The 17,640-nt window shown below is 42.8% G+C and overlaps 1 protein-coding gene across 3 annotated transcripts in view; it reads right to left on the bottom strand.

The window, feature by feature from the left end:
• EEA1 (early endosome antigen 1) overlaps positions 1-17,640 on the bottom strand; it is a 125,935-nt gene that overhangs the window by 91,956 nt on the left and 16,339 nt on the right. For 2 of the 3 annotated variants that reach the window (XM_075933130.1, XM_075933141.1), the window contains one exon: positions 8,171-8,263. In XM_075933130.1, the coding sequence (XP_075789245.1) occupies positions 8,171-8,263 (93 nt within the window). Of the gene's footprint in view, positions 1-4,510; positions 4,637-8,170; positions 8,264-17,640 lie in introns of all 3 variants that reach the window. The other variant, XM_075933133.1, reaches the window with a different exon arrangement.

Genomic DNA, 17,640 nt, shown 5'->3' on the forward strand with positions numbered 1-17,640 from the left:
GGCAGGTATTGATTGTCTCCCGAGGTCTGTGGGACGCCCAACCTTGTCCTACTTCTTCCCGAGGGATTGAGAGAAAGACGCTGGCCACGCCAAGTCTGGAACGCAGGGGTGAGAATGTATACCTGCTAGATGTCTATTTTGCATGCATTTAATAAGAGCTCAGAGAACCAAAAGGGTTTCATGGTACCTGTAAGTGACTTATTATTGTAATTTCTGTCCTGTCCTTTGTAGTGGCTGTGTTACCTGTAACACAGCAGTAGCATTTAAGAGCTAAGTTTACCCTGTAACAATAAAATAGTAACTGTTTAAGCTTTAACCTGACTCCTTCAGTTGCTATAACAGAACCAAGCACAATTTAAAAGAACTTCAGCTGGTCATAAGGGACTCACTGCCCTGACCGTCGGCTGACACCAGTACCAACCTTTTTCTCTCTTCTCATATGGAAGCTGTTCCATACTACTTATTTCTGTCACACTTCTTTGTACCTTTTCCAATTCTAATCTATCTTTATGGAGATGGGACAACCACAACTGAATGCAGTACGCAAGATGTGGGTTTACCATGGATTTCTAAAATGGCATGATATTTTCTGTCTTATCTATCCCTTTCATAGTGGTTCCTAACACTGTAGCTTCTTTGACTTGCCACTGGAACTTGACCAGTATTTTCGAAGAACTATCTATGACAACGCCAAAATCTGTTTTCTGTCTTCAATCATAACCGCTAATGGTAATTTAGAACCCATTATTTTATATGTAAAGTTCAAATGTAGTTCAAAGTTACTTTGTAGATATGAACAATAAATTTCTTCTGCCATTAATTACCTAGTAACCCAGTTTTGTGAGAGCTCTTTGTAGCTTTGTAGACAGCTTTGGACTTATCTATCTTGAGTAATTTTGTACTATCTACAAACTTTGCCACCTTGCTATTTATCTCCATTTCCAGATCACTTATGCATATGTTGAGCACTGTTCCCAGTACAGATCCTTAGAGAACCCTGCTACTTATTTCTCACCACTGTGAAAACTGACCATGTATTTCTACCCTTTGTTTCTAATTTTTAACCAGTTACTGATCTGTGAGAGGACCATCCTCTTGAGCAAAGTAAGCAGGCATGGGAGAAGTCTTTTGGTAAAAGACCTTGTCAAACATTTTCTGAAAATTCAAGCACACTATATCAACTGGATAACTCTTGTTCCCATGCTTGTTGACAACCTCAAAGAACTCTAATAGATTGATTCTCAGCTGGCATCTTAGCCTAACTTTAAACCACTACAGCAGGCTTTGACTGGTGAGGCATAATCTCCCTTTACAAAAGCCATGTTGGCTCTTCACCAATTAAACTTATTTAATTTATTTAACTTATTTAATTTATTATTAAACTTATTTTAATTTAGTGAACTTATTTAACTTTTCATTCTAGTCCTTATTGCAGTTTCAACCAATTTTCCTGGGATGGAAGGTAGGCTTACTGGCCTGTAATTGCCAGGATCTCTTCTGGGAAGCCCTTTTTTTAAATTGTGTTCCATTAAAAATCCACCAGTCATTTGGTACAGAGTAATAGTTTATATACCACAGCTAATAATCCTGTAATTTCATATCTAAGGATTGAAACCATGGATGAATACCATCTGCTCCTGGTGACTGATTACTGTATAATGTATCAATTTGGTCCAAAGCCACCTCTATGGACACTTCATCTCGGACAGTTGCTTAGACTTGTCACCTAAAAAGAATGGCTCAGGAGTGGGAATAACCCTCAAATCCTCTGCCATGAAGACTGCCACAAAATATTCATTTAACTTCTCTGTGATGGCTTATCTCCCTTGAATGCTACTTTATTTAGGTACTTTGATCCTCCAGTAGCTCCACTGACTGACTGACAGGCTTCCTGCTTCTGATGTATTTTTTTTAAAATGTGCATCTTTCATATACATTTGTACTCTGCAAAGACAGAAGTATTCCTGACTTGACATGTTTGTGGTCAGAGAAGATATATAAAAATTACACTTACTTAACATACATGCACCCTGCTTTCATTAAATATCTCATGAATTTAATTTTCTAACAAAGGCAGTTCCTATTACTTTTTACTCCTGGAAGCACTGTAAAGTCAATGCAGCACAGCAGAAAAGAGAACTAGAATCTATTTTGAAAGCACTTAAAAACATAATCCTTAACAAAGTTCTTCTCGTAGAGTTTGCATTACTGGTAATAAGGCATGAGCCAGAAACAGCTGAGTTTGAATTTCAAATACTAGGTTGGGTGTGCAGCACTTGCCAATTAGAAGGAAGTCATCCTTTTACTTGTCAGTGACTCACTATGAAGTAATTGACAAAAAACATACACTGTATTCTTAAGCCATTTTCAGAATATAACCACAAGTTAAGCAAGAAACCTACTAATTTATACATGTAGCTACATTGTTCAACATTCAGACTATTTAAGTTCCAGGCTATTAAATTCAATCACTCAAGGTCTGATTACTTCAGACATGCCAAAGGTAAGTGTTAATTTACCAAGCATGTATTAGGAAGACACTTGCATTCTACCTGAAAAGCATGGCAGACATAGGCCTTACTTTATTTAACATAATCATCAATACAGGACATAAAGAATAATTTTCACAGGAAGGGCAGCCAATTTCCTAATCAAATGCAGCACCTGGTGCCAGTTGATAATTAGGAATAACAGAGTTCATCTCTTGCTGGTCCATGGATCTATTTGGCCATATGTCATACAACAATAAATGAGCATGCAGTTGATCCTTATCCCAGTCGGTGAGTTTCACTGTCCTGAGACATCACAATCCTCAGACTGCCCAGTCACAAAAGAGCACAAAGATCACTTCCCCAAATTTTGTTGCCAACTGGCTGTATGTTTCCCTTGCAGGACTGTCCTACAAGTACTCAATGTTGCTAAAAACCAATATATAATAAAGTAACTTAAATTACAACATTTCAACCATAGTATAAACTTCCCAAAGGAGAAATAAGAAAAACAAAAATACAAAAAAAACAAACCCCACCATACAACTTCATTCAGTTCACACCACTGAAACAATCAAACTCTTCACACACTGGCAAAAGTGATGCTGGAAGAAGAGAAGCCAAAGAATCCTCCCTTACCCTCCAGTCTCATTTAATAAGTGGAGAAAAGCCCAATCCCCAAAATCTTAGATTTTCTTAAAGATCAGAAGGGGACCAATCAGTGGCTGCTATTTGCTTGTGAGTACAAGCTTCCCTAGGCAGCCCTACAGGAACAACCTGAGATAGTAACAGGAACAGCTAAGGCAGTTCCCCAGTTTGCAGATACCCATCTATGTGAAATAAGGCTCACCTGGCCACTGTGATCTTCCTAGAACATAACAGAAGTAGAGAAAAACACATTAGCTAGGTTAATCCCAGGGAAAAGTATCCTCAGTGTTCACCAGTGCCAATACCTGGAGTCAAATGCTATAATTTTCTTTGCTGCTCCGTAATGCAAATAGGTCCACCTGTATATCAAACCATATGGCCATCAGAGGGCCAAAAATCACCTAGTCCTATTCCCATTCTTCTACAGCAGTTCTGTTTTCCCTGAATGGAAATAATTTTTCTTACAGCAGACATTCACTATTTCCGAGAAAAGGTAGAACCTGGTGGCTTGGGGTTGTTTCTCTCCCAGAGGGAAGATGGGAATGAAGAGAAGTGATTGCACCTTTCTGATGATTTAGGCACATGACTGTCATGCAACTGATAGCTTCATTACCTGATGTCCATGGGCTTTGAAGAAAAAATGACTCAATTTAACCAGAGGATTGATTGCCATTAAATTAACACCACACTGAAGGATGAAAGATTTGTTAAATATACTTTTAAACATAAGAGCTACTTAAACAAAAAGGGTTTATATTTGCAGGGGAGAGACATCAAATACTAACTGTGTTCTAAATCTCAACAAACTGTTTTATAAAAGAAGTTTTTATTGTGATTTTGTCAGTGAGCTTGAAGCTCCTTATCAAATTGTTTAAAGGGAAAATTCTGAAAATTCTGGTTTCTAAATGTTCCTATTCTCCCTACCCCGAAGATTATTAAAATATCTCCTCCTAAGTGCATTATACCTGTACCTCAAAGTTAGATTCACATTAAAAGTCAGTCTTAAAAGCAATGAAGAAATTCTAAAAAGAAATTCTAAAATATTTAACTATATAAACAATTTCCCAAATGTTATACTTAGGTTCATTATTGTGACTAATGGAGAAGTAAAGTACATTAACAGAAAATTCATGCAAAATACGTTTCAAAAAAGTGAATGCAAATGTCTGATATTACAGAAATTCCACATGAGAAATAGCTGAATACAAGAAAGATAACAATAAGGAGCATCCCAAGAGACACGTTCTTGTAAACATGCAGGGAATCACAAAAAACAAAGTGAAAGAAGCTCGTACCCAAGCAACCAAAGAGGAAAGTCATTTATTTTAAGCAACCCATTACCAAGCCACTCAAACAAAATAAATAAGACCCACAGTAACAGCGGGCAGGTCATGATGCTCCTGTCTTCTTGTCTCTGTCCCAATGTGTTCATTCTGGTAATGTTCAGACAGACCAGTGGCACTTACAAACAGTTTCATACATAGCGGACAGATGAAGCCCTGTGAAACAGTAACTTTTAGGTACATTTTTTAAAAACTAAGAATATAAACAGAAAGACCACTTAGAAGTGTCAAATAGGTATTGGAATTCTTAAAATTCATGGTACTGTTAAGATGCAAGAAACAAAGCTGGTGTTTTGTGCTTTTCAGTTCTTGAGATGAAAATTTGCTGATCATGAGTCCAAAACACAGAGAAGACAAACAGAAAGTTAAGTGAATGAAAACAAAATATAGCTCAGACGCTGAGCTTTAGCACTAGACAGTACATTCATTTTGTTAATTGGTTTTATCAGTTTTGCTAGGCCTTTGCCACTTCTTCACACTACAATGGAGCCTATTATACATAATGTATCATGACATAGCTATTGTAAAATACTAGGTCTATGTCTACTAGGAATGTGAAGATTTAACCAGTAAGCCTTCCCCGTTAAGCAGTAGCTATAGTAGCTGGAGGCAGTAGCTGCTCTGAACAAGATGGTGAAGCAGCCCTGTAATCATTCACTACTGTGAATGCACTCACATTACTTTCTCTTACACCTCTTCCTGTGTTTCTGCAGATGTGCCCAGATGAGGAACCCCTTGCACACACCAGGGAAGCACCCCTGTCAGCTAGGGAGGCTATCAAGAAGGACATGTTTAGAGAGGTGCTGCAGTCATAGCCTGGAGAGGAAGCCAAGAGTGTATTTTAGGGGTCATCAGCAAATGATAAAACTGATGGAGGACCAGAGATGCTTAAGTCCCTGACTGCACTTCAGTCAAACACACGCATGTTCTCCTCCACTTGCAGCTTATACAGAACTGAGTGTCAGGCCCTTCCCAAATTCCCCACACACATTCCTTACATCTTTCCAGACTGTCATACTACCCCTTTCACACCAACCTTTCAGGTAAGCTCCCTAACAACAGCTGGACTTATACACAGCTATGAGAGCCTCCAATAAGGGAGTGCTCCTCAGTGTCACGTCCCATTCAGGAAATCAAATTCTGTGTACTGGTTATGGATGTTTAATAAAACATATTCAAAGAAAATGAATATTTTTCTCCTACGCATGGTTGTTGCTACTGGAATTCATACACAGTGGCAGCTGCCATATTTGCAGACTATAACTCAAGCTCAGGAGCCAATCACCACAATGGTCATTCCATGCAGAAAGTAAGTCTGACAGAATGCATTTCATAAAGACATATTACTAAGTCTCACTGTCAAAATGCTTCTTCAAAGCCTCTCTGATTCAAATAGCTGCCCTTTGAGCCACACTAATAGCCCTAGTGTCCAGCTACTCAAAATCAGCCATCAACCAATCCACCTCAATGCTCCACTCCTAGGGAAACTTTTCCCACTTAGCTTCACAAACATTATGTGGAGTACAGCAAGCTGCTGTGACCATGGGAATATTTTCCTCACTGAGGTCTAACCTGCAATAAACATTAAGGTAAAGCCAAGTATCAGAGGGGGTAGCCATGTGAGTCTGTATTCACAAAAACAAAGAGAAGACCTGTGGCACCTTCAAAGACTAACACTTGTTTGGGCATAAGCTTTCATGGGCAAAAACCTCACTCTCTCAGATGCACAGGTAAAGCCAGTGAGCCTTTAATAGGCTAGACACATTTAACAGTCATTCAGCACCAGCTCAGCCTGAGGTTAAGGGCTCCTTGCTGCTGTCAAGACTTCTACTGTAAGGATCCAGGGAAGTAAAGAGTAGACAGGATCCCTCAGGATGACTGTGGACATTTCAACATCCCCCAGTGGAATTTTCCAGTCTGGAAAGACCATCTTTGCAGCTTCTATACAGGTCTGAAGATGCATGCCTCATGCACAGTCCCTAATCACCCAGCATTGGTATCAGTGCAATGACCTGGTGATCCACAAGCACCAACAATATCACAGAAAAGTAGCACTTTCTATTGATGTATTCCTTTGCAAGATGATCAGGGGCCAAAACTGGGACGTGTGTGCCATCCATTGCCCCGCTGCAGTTAGGGAATCCCCTTGCCACAAAGCCATCCACTATTTCTTGCACATTTCCCAGAGACACAGTCTATCTTAGCAAGATGCAACTAATGGTCCTGCACACTTGACTGCAACGCAACACCATGGCTGACTTCCAACTCCAAACTGATTTGTTACTGACTGACAGCAGTCTGGAGTTGCCAATTTTCACACAGCAATTGCCACATGTTTCTCCACAGAGAGGGCAGGTCTTATTTTGATGCCCTTGCACCACATGGAAAGGCTGAGCTTTGTACACACTTCCAGGAAGGTGGCTTTTCACATCTAAAAGTTCTGTAGCCACTGCCCGTCATCCCACATCTGCATAACAATGTGATCCGACCACTTAGTGCTTGTTTCAGAAGCCCAATAAGCAATGGTCCAACTTGTTCAGCTGCTTCACAAATGACAAAAGTAATCTGGAATTGTTTATTTCCATAGGCACTCAGCAAGACAGACATCACGGATTCCTGTTCAGGTTTCGCAGCTCATGAACGACTGCATGATCAGCCATGTTCTGTTTATAACACTTCCTAAAAAAGTGACGAGCAGTGCAAGATCCATTCTTTCGTGCAGAGCTAGGACGTGCACAGTTTACACGGGCTGTTGAAAAAACAGTGCAAAACGTAGTTCGAAGCCCATGGAATGATGGGACAGAAAAAATACATCATGGAATGGTAAGCCCGCATCCATGATGCACTATGATCCACTCCCTAGTCCCACAAATCCTAGCAGCAAAAGGTGGTGAGTTACACAATGGGATAGAGACCCACAGTGCACTGCTCTCTCTCTCTCGATGCTACAGCTCAAACCATGGATGCACTCCACTGACACAAACAGGGTAGTGTGAACATGCACAAGCACTGTAAGTACAGCAGGTAGTTATAACTAAACTACTATATAACTACATACCCACAGGGAATTTCAAACATACGGATATTATGTTATAGGAGCAATCCACGAATCACTGCATTAGTGAACTTAGTTAGGCATTTCTTAAGGAAAGAGTAGCTTGAAAAAGCCAGTGAGGCATGAGGACTATGCCTGAGCTCTTCATCAGTCCTCAGAGCAGCTTGACTGCATAAAAATGCATATACCACACAATTCATTAACAATTCTTGATTGATCTGAAGCATATTACACCAATGTGCAGGGTCTTTGTGATGTCAAATACAGAATCACTGATACCTCACCCAAATTCATGTCCCAAAGTTCTGTGAAGAAATTATTTCATATTAACAACATATTTTATATATTTCTCATTCTTAACTGCATATGAACTGACATTTTACTATGCTAACTATTCATATGAAGCCTATTGAGAATATGTCTGCTCATTTTAAGCTAGCAAACCTGACAGGTTCAATTCACTAATGCATGTATGCTATTGATATGAAATATTTGTTCATTTCCTGGTACAATATATGTGCATCTTTTTGTCCATTTAAACAGATTTTGACTAATTAACGTTCCCAACTATTTCAAAGAGAGGTCAATCAGGTTCCAAATGAAGGAACCCAGTCCCATATATTATCCTACCATACCTCTGAAGTGCTTTCGTTGTTCACATCTACTGCATTTCCTGGGGCTGCAGAGGAATCTGAATCTGAGCTCTGAGACCCAACTCTGCCTGGAGTCTGAAACAGAAGAAATATAAAGTTTATTAAACCACATTTTAAGCCTGTGTTCCAAAAAAGAATCTCTCTTATAAATTTCTTTATAATTTTAAGATTTTACATCAATTGAACAAACTGACAAGCACACTGCATAAATTGTCAATGCAGTAATATACAGCCCAAACTTACTGCCAAGCCCTCCCACCATCACTTGAGTAAGGGGTATTTATTAGAAAGAAAAGTATGCAACAATATATAAGAATGTCATACATACAGAATTAAGCCAAAGGGCATTAATTATTTAAATTACAACTAAACACTGTTAACTTTGTCTTTTGATTTGATAATGTCTCGCGTGATATTCTTATCAGTAAACTAGACAAAAACAACTTAGATGGGGCTACTATAAGATGGGTGCATAACTGGCTGGATAACCGTTCTCAGGGTATGTCTACACTACACAATTAATTCGAACTAACAGACGTTAGTTCGAATTAACTTTGATAGGCGCTACACTAGCGCTCCGCTAGTACGAACTTAATTCGAACTAGCAGAGCGCTTAGTTCGAACTAGGTAAACCTCATTGTACGAGGACTAAGCCTAGTTCGAACTTACTAGTTCGAATTAAGGGGTGTGTAGCCCCTTAATTCAAACCGGTGGGAGGCTAGCCCTCCCCAGCTTTCCCTGGTGGCCACTCTGGCCAACACCAGGGAAACTCGTATGCCTCCCTCCCGGCCCCGGACTCCTTAAAGGGGCACGGGCTGGCTACGATGCCCATGCCAGGTGCAAGCCTGCCAGCACCCAGCCAGCAGACCCTGCACCTGGCACGGCTCGAGCCCTCCCCCTCTTCCCAGGACCAGGCTGGTGGCTCCCGGGAGCTTGCCCGGGACCGCAAGAGGCGGGCACCCGCCTGGTCTAGTGCGGACATCGTGGACCTTGTCCACGACCTTCGCACTAGGCACAGGAAAGTGGCCATCTAGGGCAGGAGAGCTGCCAGCCTGGCCACCCAGGAGCAGGTGTGCATGAAAATCAAGGGGGTCCACTGAGACCCCCAACCCTGAGCCCTGAGCTTACAATGGCCATACTGGGTCAGACCAAATGTCCATCTAGCCCAGTAGCCTGTCTGCTAACAGCGGCCAACCCTAGGGACCCTGGAGGGGATGGACCGAAGACAGTGACCAAGCCATTTGTCTCGTGCCATCCCTCTCCAGCCTTCCACAAACTTTGGGCAGGGACACCACTCCTACCCCCTGGCTAATACCACTCCATGGACCCAACCTTTATCTCACTTCTCTTTAAACTCTGTTCTAGTTCTAGCCTTCACAGCCTCCTGCAGCAAGGAGTTCCACAGGTTGACTCTTTGCTTTGTGAAGAACAACTTTCTGTTACTAGTTTGAAGCCCGCTACCCATTCCTTTCTTTTGGTGTCCTCTAGTCCTTCTATTATGGGAACTAATGAAGAACTTTTCTTGATGCACCCTCTCCACCCCACTCATGCTTTTATAGACCTCTATCCTATCCCCCCTCAGTCTCCTCTTTTCTAAACTGAAAAGTCCCAGTCTCTTTAGCCTCTCTTCATATGGGACCTGTTCCAAACCTCTGATCATTGTAGTTGCCCTCCCCTCTCCCACCCTCTCTCTTCCCCTCTCCCACCTCCTTTTCCCAGTCTCCCCGAGTTTTGTTCAATAAAGAGAGATTCTATTTTTGACCACACGTTTTCTTTATTTTGTACATCAGGAAGGGGGGCTAGGGAAGGGTAAGTGGAAGGAGGTGAGGCAGGAATGGGGTACGAGCCCCCGATGGGGAGGACTGGGCTGGCTCTGCGGGCTTCTGGGGGTGGAAGCTCTCCTGCAGCCCCCCAATTGGCCCCTCTTCCCAGATGGCAGCCTGAGGCAAGTGCAGCCAGTCTGATGGCCGAGTGCTGTGATGTGCCCAGTGTGGGCACTCAGGGCACTCCAAGCCAGGACTTCTTTGCAAGCGGGGCACCCCTGAGAACTGTCTGTCTGGGGTGGGGGTCGGGTCCCTTTAAGCACAGCCATCGGCTAGCCTGAGGCAGCAGCTCCACGCTCTAAGTCCTCATCTGATGCCCTGCCGGCACTGCTTCCGGCCATCCTTAACCCTGGTTCAGGGTCCACTTAATGTGGACATGCTAGTTCGAATTAGCAAAACACTAATTCGAACTAGTTTTTTAGTCTGGATCCGTTAGTTCGAATTAGCTTAGTTCGAATTAACTAATTCGAACTAAGTTAGTTCGAATTAACGCGGTAGTGTAGACATACCCTCAGAGAGTAGTTATTAATGGTTCACAATCCTGCTGGAAAGGTATAACAAGTGGGGTTCCACAGGGGTCTGTTTTGGGACCAGTTCTGTTCAATATCTTCATCAACGATTTAGATATTGACATAGAAAGTATGCTTATTAAGTTTGCAGATGATACCAAGCTGGGAGGGGTTGCAACTGCTTTTGAGGATAGGGTCATAATTCAAAATGATCTGGACAAACTGGAGAAATGGTCCGAGGTAAAAAGGATGAAGTTTAATAAGGACAAATGCAAAGTACTCCACTTAGGAAGGAACAAGCAGTCTCACACATACAGAATGGGAAGTGACTGTCTAGGAAGGAGTACGGCAGAAAGGGATCTCAGGGTTATAGTGGACCACAAGCTGAATATGAGTCAGCAGTGTGATGCTGTTGCAAAAAAAGCAAACATGATTCTGGGATGCATTAACAGATGTTTTGTGAGCAAGACACAAGAAGTCATTCTTCCGCTCTACTCTGCGCTGATTAGGCCTCAGTTGGAGTATTGTGTCCAGTTCTGGGTACCACATTTCAACAAAGATGTAGAGAAATTGGAGAAGGTCCAGAGAAAAGCAACAAAACATGAGCTATAAGGGAAGACTGAAAGACTAAATTGGGCTTGTTTAGTTTGGAAAGGAGAGACTGAGGGGGGACATGATAGTAGTTTTCAGGTATCTAAAACGGTGTCACAAGGAGGAGGGAGAAAAATTGTTCTCCTTAGCCTCTAAGGATAGGACAAGAAGCAATGGGCTTAAACTGCAGCAAGGGAGGTTTAGATTGGACATTAGGGAAAACTTCCTAACTGTCAGGGTGGTTAAACACTGGAATAACTTGCCTAGGGAGGTTGTGGAATCTTCATCTCTGGAGATATTTAAGAGCAGCTTAGATAGACTTCTATCAGGGATGGTCTAGATAGTACAGTAGATTTCCGATAATCCAGAACCTTTGGGACCTAGGAAGTGGCAGATCATCAGATGTGCCAGACTATCAGGAGGTCCTATAAACTGGTTTTTTTTTTAAATATATATATATATATATATATATATATATATATATATATATATATATATATATATATATATATATACACATACATACATACACACACATATACACACACACACACACACACACTGTATACAGTATATACTGTATATAAAGTGTTTTTAACCCTTTTTATTGTACATACTGTATAGTATTGTCAGCCGACGGTCAGGGCAGTGTTTGCGTGTGTGTTACACACAAGTCTTCAACTGCTGAGACGCAAGGTCCCGTCGCAGCGGGCAGCCTAGGAGGCTGGAGGGCAAAAGCTTAACGTCCGTGACTTTACCGCTAGGACCGGGGTCCCGTCGCGGGGGGCAGCCAACAGGCTGACAGATGCCCCAGAGTTTATAGGAAGAGCTTATTACATCTCAGATTTCAGCTGCTAGGATACAGGATCCCTTCGCAGCGGGCAGTCTAGGGAAGACTGAGAGATGCCCCAACGGATCTGTCACCTGGGAGTGACACGATCCAAACGCCCAAGCTCTTCCTATACCTGTCCCTTGTGACTGGCTGACGTTCTTTTAAATTGTGCTTGGTTCTGTTACAGCAACTGAAGGAGTCAGGTTAAAGCTTAAACAGTTACAGGTTTATTAAGGAAGCTTATAAATCATATGGTTACAATGGCTATTGCTCTATTTCTTAACTGCTAGCAAATACAGATCTTATGGTTACATAGGAAAAAGGAAGATAGAAAGTAATGGTACCAAGTGACAGCTTAATCTTTAAAGAGCTCTATTCTATGCATGCACTAAAACAAAAGGACACATATGGGTACAATTTTTACCCTTCTGCGTCGCTCGGTCCCAGCGTGTCAGGCTAGGATCGGTTCCTCAATTCCTCGGAAAGACGAATACAAGGTGGGCGTCCCCATGGAACCTCGGGAGGTCAAACACCTAACCCGACCAGCAGATAGATGGTAGATTGACACTCAGAGTGAGTGTGCTGATGGACCCATCTTTATACCCATGGGGTCACGTATTCCTCTTTCTTATCTGTGATGCCAAATGGTGCTGGTCTGTCTTTTGTGACATCAGCTCTTACAAGGGAGTTGTAAACTTAATTTACACGTGTAAGGTAGATAACTAAGGGTACGTCTAGACTACCGGGTTTTGTCGACAGAAGTTTTGTCGACAGTATCTGTCGACAAAACGTCTGTCGACAAAGAGCGTCCAGACACATTGAGTTCTGTCGACAAAGCAAGCTGCTTTGTCGACAGAACCCTGTAGTCTAGACGCAACCCTACAAGCAATAACACCTTCTGTCGACAGAAGGTGTTATGCCTCGTAAAATGAGGTACACCAGCGTCGACAAAACTGCTGAGTTCTGTCGACGTTATGTCGACAGAACTCAGCGGTAGTGTAGACGCTGGTATAGTTTTGTCGACAAAAGTCCACTTTTGTCGACAAAACTCAGTAGTCTAGACACACCCTAAATTTGGAAGTACTGGGGATTCTTTTCTCAGTGGGAGATTCCTCTCCCAGGGACGACTGTGTGTGATCATATCAACATAGGTGCCAGCCAGACAGTTCTCGCGGCCTTGAGGTCAGCTTATTGCCTTAATCATTCTCTCTCATATCTATGTTTTCAGTTTTCTCAGGGTCAGAGGAGCCTGCATATCCTGGTCTCACATCGAAGCTTTCAAGGCTATGCTGATTTTTATTGCTCCTTCTCTGCCCTGTATACAGGCATCTCAGAGGGCAAGCAAGAAATAATGTGACGGGGGGGGGGGGGGGGGCGGACTGTCTGGCTACAAGTATACTGTAATGTTTTAGTTTTTTAACCCTTTTTTACCGTTTTTGCTCGGTTCAGCTGCTGCCGCTGCTGCCTTGTGACTCATTTTTTGCCGAAGGTCACTCACTAGGCTCTTGCCAGTTTGATGCCGGACTATCGGAAGTGCCATACAATTGGATGCCGGATTATCGGAGTTTTACTGTACTGGGTCCTGGTATGAGGGCAGGGGACTGGACTCAAGGTCCCTTCCAGTTCTAGTGTTCTATGATTCTATGAAATGTTAATTTCTTGGATTTTTCTATTGAATAAAAATTGAGCTCCTTAAACAAAATATTAAATAAATACTGTACTAATATACTACTCTTTAGACTGTAGAGTTTTGATAATTAAAATAAGTGTTTTTATATTTCTCAGATTATTCAGTAGAAAAGCTGACAAAAGTAAGCCCTTTCATATGTAAGGGGGGAGGGATAGCTCAGTGGTTTGAGTATTGGGCTGCTAAACCCAGCGTTGTGAGCTCAATACTTGAGGAGGTCACTTAGGAATCTGGGGCAAAATCTGTCAGGGATGGTACTTGGTCCTGCTGTGAAAGCAGGGGACTGGACTCAATGACCTTTCAAGGTCCCTTCCAGTTTTAGAAGATAGACATCTCCATTCATTTTTGTTCTTATTAAATAAAAATGTTACTTTAAATTTCAATATAGAGGATTAGAAGTAAAGTTAAAACTGCTTTATATATCAAACTTCCAATTAAATTAGACTGACTTAATCAACAGGAAATCCTATAAAATTTAGATATATTTTTTCCTATGATTCCATTATATGCTACTTTAGAGTTTCAATCCATAAATAAAGTATATGCTACTTTATTCAAAGCCTGGTGGAACAGATTTGGGTTACTAATGCTCAAATTCAACTTATTTTTCAGCAAGATATTAATTTTTCCTTCTCTGAACTACTTCAAAAGTTTCACTGCTTCATCAAAATCATAAAAGAAAATTAGCATCCTCAATACAGTACACTTTAGAAATGAAAGCTATTGAAACAGCAAATCAAAAAAAGGCCTCCATAGCTTAAAATTTTTCTCCCTCTTAAATCTTATGTGGTCCAGGTTGTTCTGGAAAAACAAAGATCTGTTGACTGTGGTAGTAAAGTCTTACTCTCTTGGTCTCTGAACAGCTAACCATCAACCACTCCCACTCTAGAGCGATGTCAGTTTACTTTAAGCATTCCAATCAGGAAGTTAGAACCAAGGATGTGAAAGTGTAACCGTGTAAATTGCTAAACAATGAGCCTAGGCTCATCGGTTAACATTCACAGTTCCATGCAGGCTCCCAGGGAGCTGCCTGAGACAGAGACAGCAGCACGGGGTGGCAGGCAAGAGCCGGTACACACAGGGAGCCAGCGTAAAAGCCAACACCCAACATACTCTGGCACCTGGGGAGCCGCCTGCTGTCCCGTGTGTAACCACTGATATTTTTCATTTGTTATATGGTTACTTAATTACATGCACTTTAACATCCCTATTTAGAATCCAAATGAAATATGTCTACAAATTACAACATCCAATCTGGAATATTTTTGATCTTATATAAGGGATTCACAATTATGCAAACAAAATTCTAAAATAAAGAGAGTACGCTAGGCGAATGAGTTATTTGCAGACTTCAGAAACACAAAAATCCTAATACTATTTATCTTGGGGAAAAAATGCAAAACCTTAAATTTCCAACAGATCAATAAATAGTCCTTTATAAAGGTGTCTCTAAAGTAATTTTCTCCCTTAGGGTACGTCTAGACTACATGCCTCTGTCGCCAGAGGCATGTAGATTAGGTTACCAGACATAGTAAAATGAAGCGGCGATTTAAATAATCGCCGCTTCATTTAAATTTACATGGCTGCCACGCTGAGCCGACAAACAGCTGATTAGCTGTTTGTCGGCTCAGCGCGATAGTCTGGACACGTGGGTGGCGACATCAAAGGTATTTGTCGACCACCCAGGTATACCTCATCCCAGGAGGCTTACCTGGGTGGTCGACAAATGCCTTTGATGTCGACACCCGCGCGTCCAGACTATCGCACTGAGCTGACAAACAGCTGATCAGCTGTTTGTCATCTCAGCGCAGCAGCCATGTAAATTTAAATGAAGCGGCGATTATTTAAATCGCCGCTTCATTTTACTATGTCTGGTAGCCTAATCTACATGCCTCTGGCGACAGAGGCATGTAGTCTAGACGTACCCTTAGTTAGAAATTGAAGTATCTATTCTATTTGTGGTTATACATAATATTCCATTTCTTTTTTCCAACCAGGAATATAGATTTGTATAAGTAATTAAATATAATTTTAAATCTATCATCTAATTACTGTACTGCTGCAAACAAACAGTATGCCTAAAAGAAATATGTGAAGAGCCAACAGAATCAGGTGAATGGTTGTTGGAGGTCGAGATTAGCTAAATGCACTACACCTAACAGGTGAGCAGGGATGACCATGACTGGAGAAAGCAGAAGCAAAAGCCTCTTCTTGTTGCATCCTCCCCCGTTTAGTTGTTGCTAAAATAGCCACTGGCACACGTTTATCCATTTTGTGTCCTCTTTGTTATTTAGTCTATTTACTGGAAACATGAAAGACGAGAAAAATCTACATTAGAGAACGTAGTCTTATTTTAGCTTTAAATTACTTAGAGTGAAGCAGAATCCATAATGTACTTAAAAGATTTCTGATCACCAAAGATGATGACATAGACCCTACTTCTAAAAGTTTATAATCCATTCTAAAGGGTCAAAAATAGATTAAAGGTGGAAGAAAGGAATAAGATATACAGGCAGTCCCCGGGTTACGTACAAGATAGGGACTGTAGGTTTGTTCTTAAGTTGAATCTGTATGTAAGTCGGAACTGGCGTCAGCCGCTGCTGAAACTGATCAGTTTCAACCGCGGCTGAATCTGGATGCCAGTTCTGACTTACATACAGATTCAACTTAAGAAACCCAGGCGTCCCCAAGTCAGCTGCTGCTGAAACTGATCAGAGGCTGATTCCAGGAAGCCTGGGGCAGAGCAACTCTGCCTCAGGCTTCCAGAAGTCAGCTGCAAGTCAGTTTCAGCAGCGGCTGACTTGGGGACACCTGGGGCAGAGCAACTGGGGTGCTGCTGGGTTGCTCCAGTAGCGCGGCTCCTTGGCGCTACTGGAGCAACCCAGCAGCACCCCAGCTGCTCTGCCCCAGGCGTCCTGATTCAGCCGTTGCTGAAACTGACCAGCAGCGGCTGAATCAGGACGCCTGGGGCAGAGCAGCTGGGGTGATGCCGGGTTGGTCCGGAGCGGCACTGCGGGACCAACCCAGCAGCCCCCAGCTGCTCTACCCTAGGGGTAGGCAAGAAAAGCCTGGTCTGCTGGGGGGGGGGCACTAGCTGCACCCCCCCCCCCAGCAGACCAGGGAGACGGGGGTGGCGGGACACCCAAGTCCTCCACGGCTTTGCTCCGTCTCCCTGGTCTGCTGACCTGGGAGACGCGGAGCAAAGCCGCAGAACACGCCCGCAGCGGGACAGCTCGGGCGCGCCGCGGCTGTCCCACTGCTGGCGTGCTCCGAGGCTTTGCTCCCCATCTCCCTGGTCTGCTGGTCAGACCAGGGAGACGGAGAGCAAAGCCGCGGAGCACGCCCGCAGGGGGACAGCTCAAGCGCGCCCGGGCTGTCCCGCTGCGGGTGTGCTCCAAGGCTTTGCTCCCCGTCTCCCTGCAGACCAGGCGGCGGCTTTGCTCGGGTGTCCCTGGTTTGTTGGGGGGGGTCCAGCAGCTTTGCTGGACCCCCTCAGCAGACCAGGGAGACCGGGAGAAGCTTTTCTCGCCCCGGAGGACACGGGTGGCCCGGAGGACACGTAACATAAGTCGGATCCGCGTAAGTCGGGGACTGCCTGTATAAATGCATGACACAAATGTCAAGGTGATGCCTGGCACTCATTAGTAATTCTCATGATTTTTTTATTTTTTGGCATTGTATCAGCTATCATCTATTGCTTTATTACCAAACAGTTCATTTCCTTTAGACTTCACAACAGAAGCAGGTCTTAGGATGGGATTTAAAAATGAGATCAATATATAAACAGAGAAAGGGCATTCTATGGGTAGAGAGCAGGATGGAAAAAGTACAGACTGTGTTATAGGAAAGCAATGTATCAAGGCTGATAACATTGACGAAATGAAGGGGGGAGGGAGCAACATAAAAAATGAGGTCAGATAAGTAGGGAGGGGCAAAAGTATCATCCAAGGTCTTGAAGGCAGTGACAAAAGTTTCATAAGGCAGATAAGCTGCACTCACTCAGGAAGCTA

The sequence above is a fragment of the Pelodiscus sinensis genome, chromosome 1, assembly GCF_049634645.1.
Source record: "Pelodiscus sinensis isolate JC-2024 chromosome 1, ASM4963464v1, whole genome shotgun sequence".
In the NCBI taxonomy this organism is placed as follows: Eukaryota; Metazoa; Chordata; order Testudines; family Trionychidae; genus Pelodiscus; species Pelodiscus sinensis.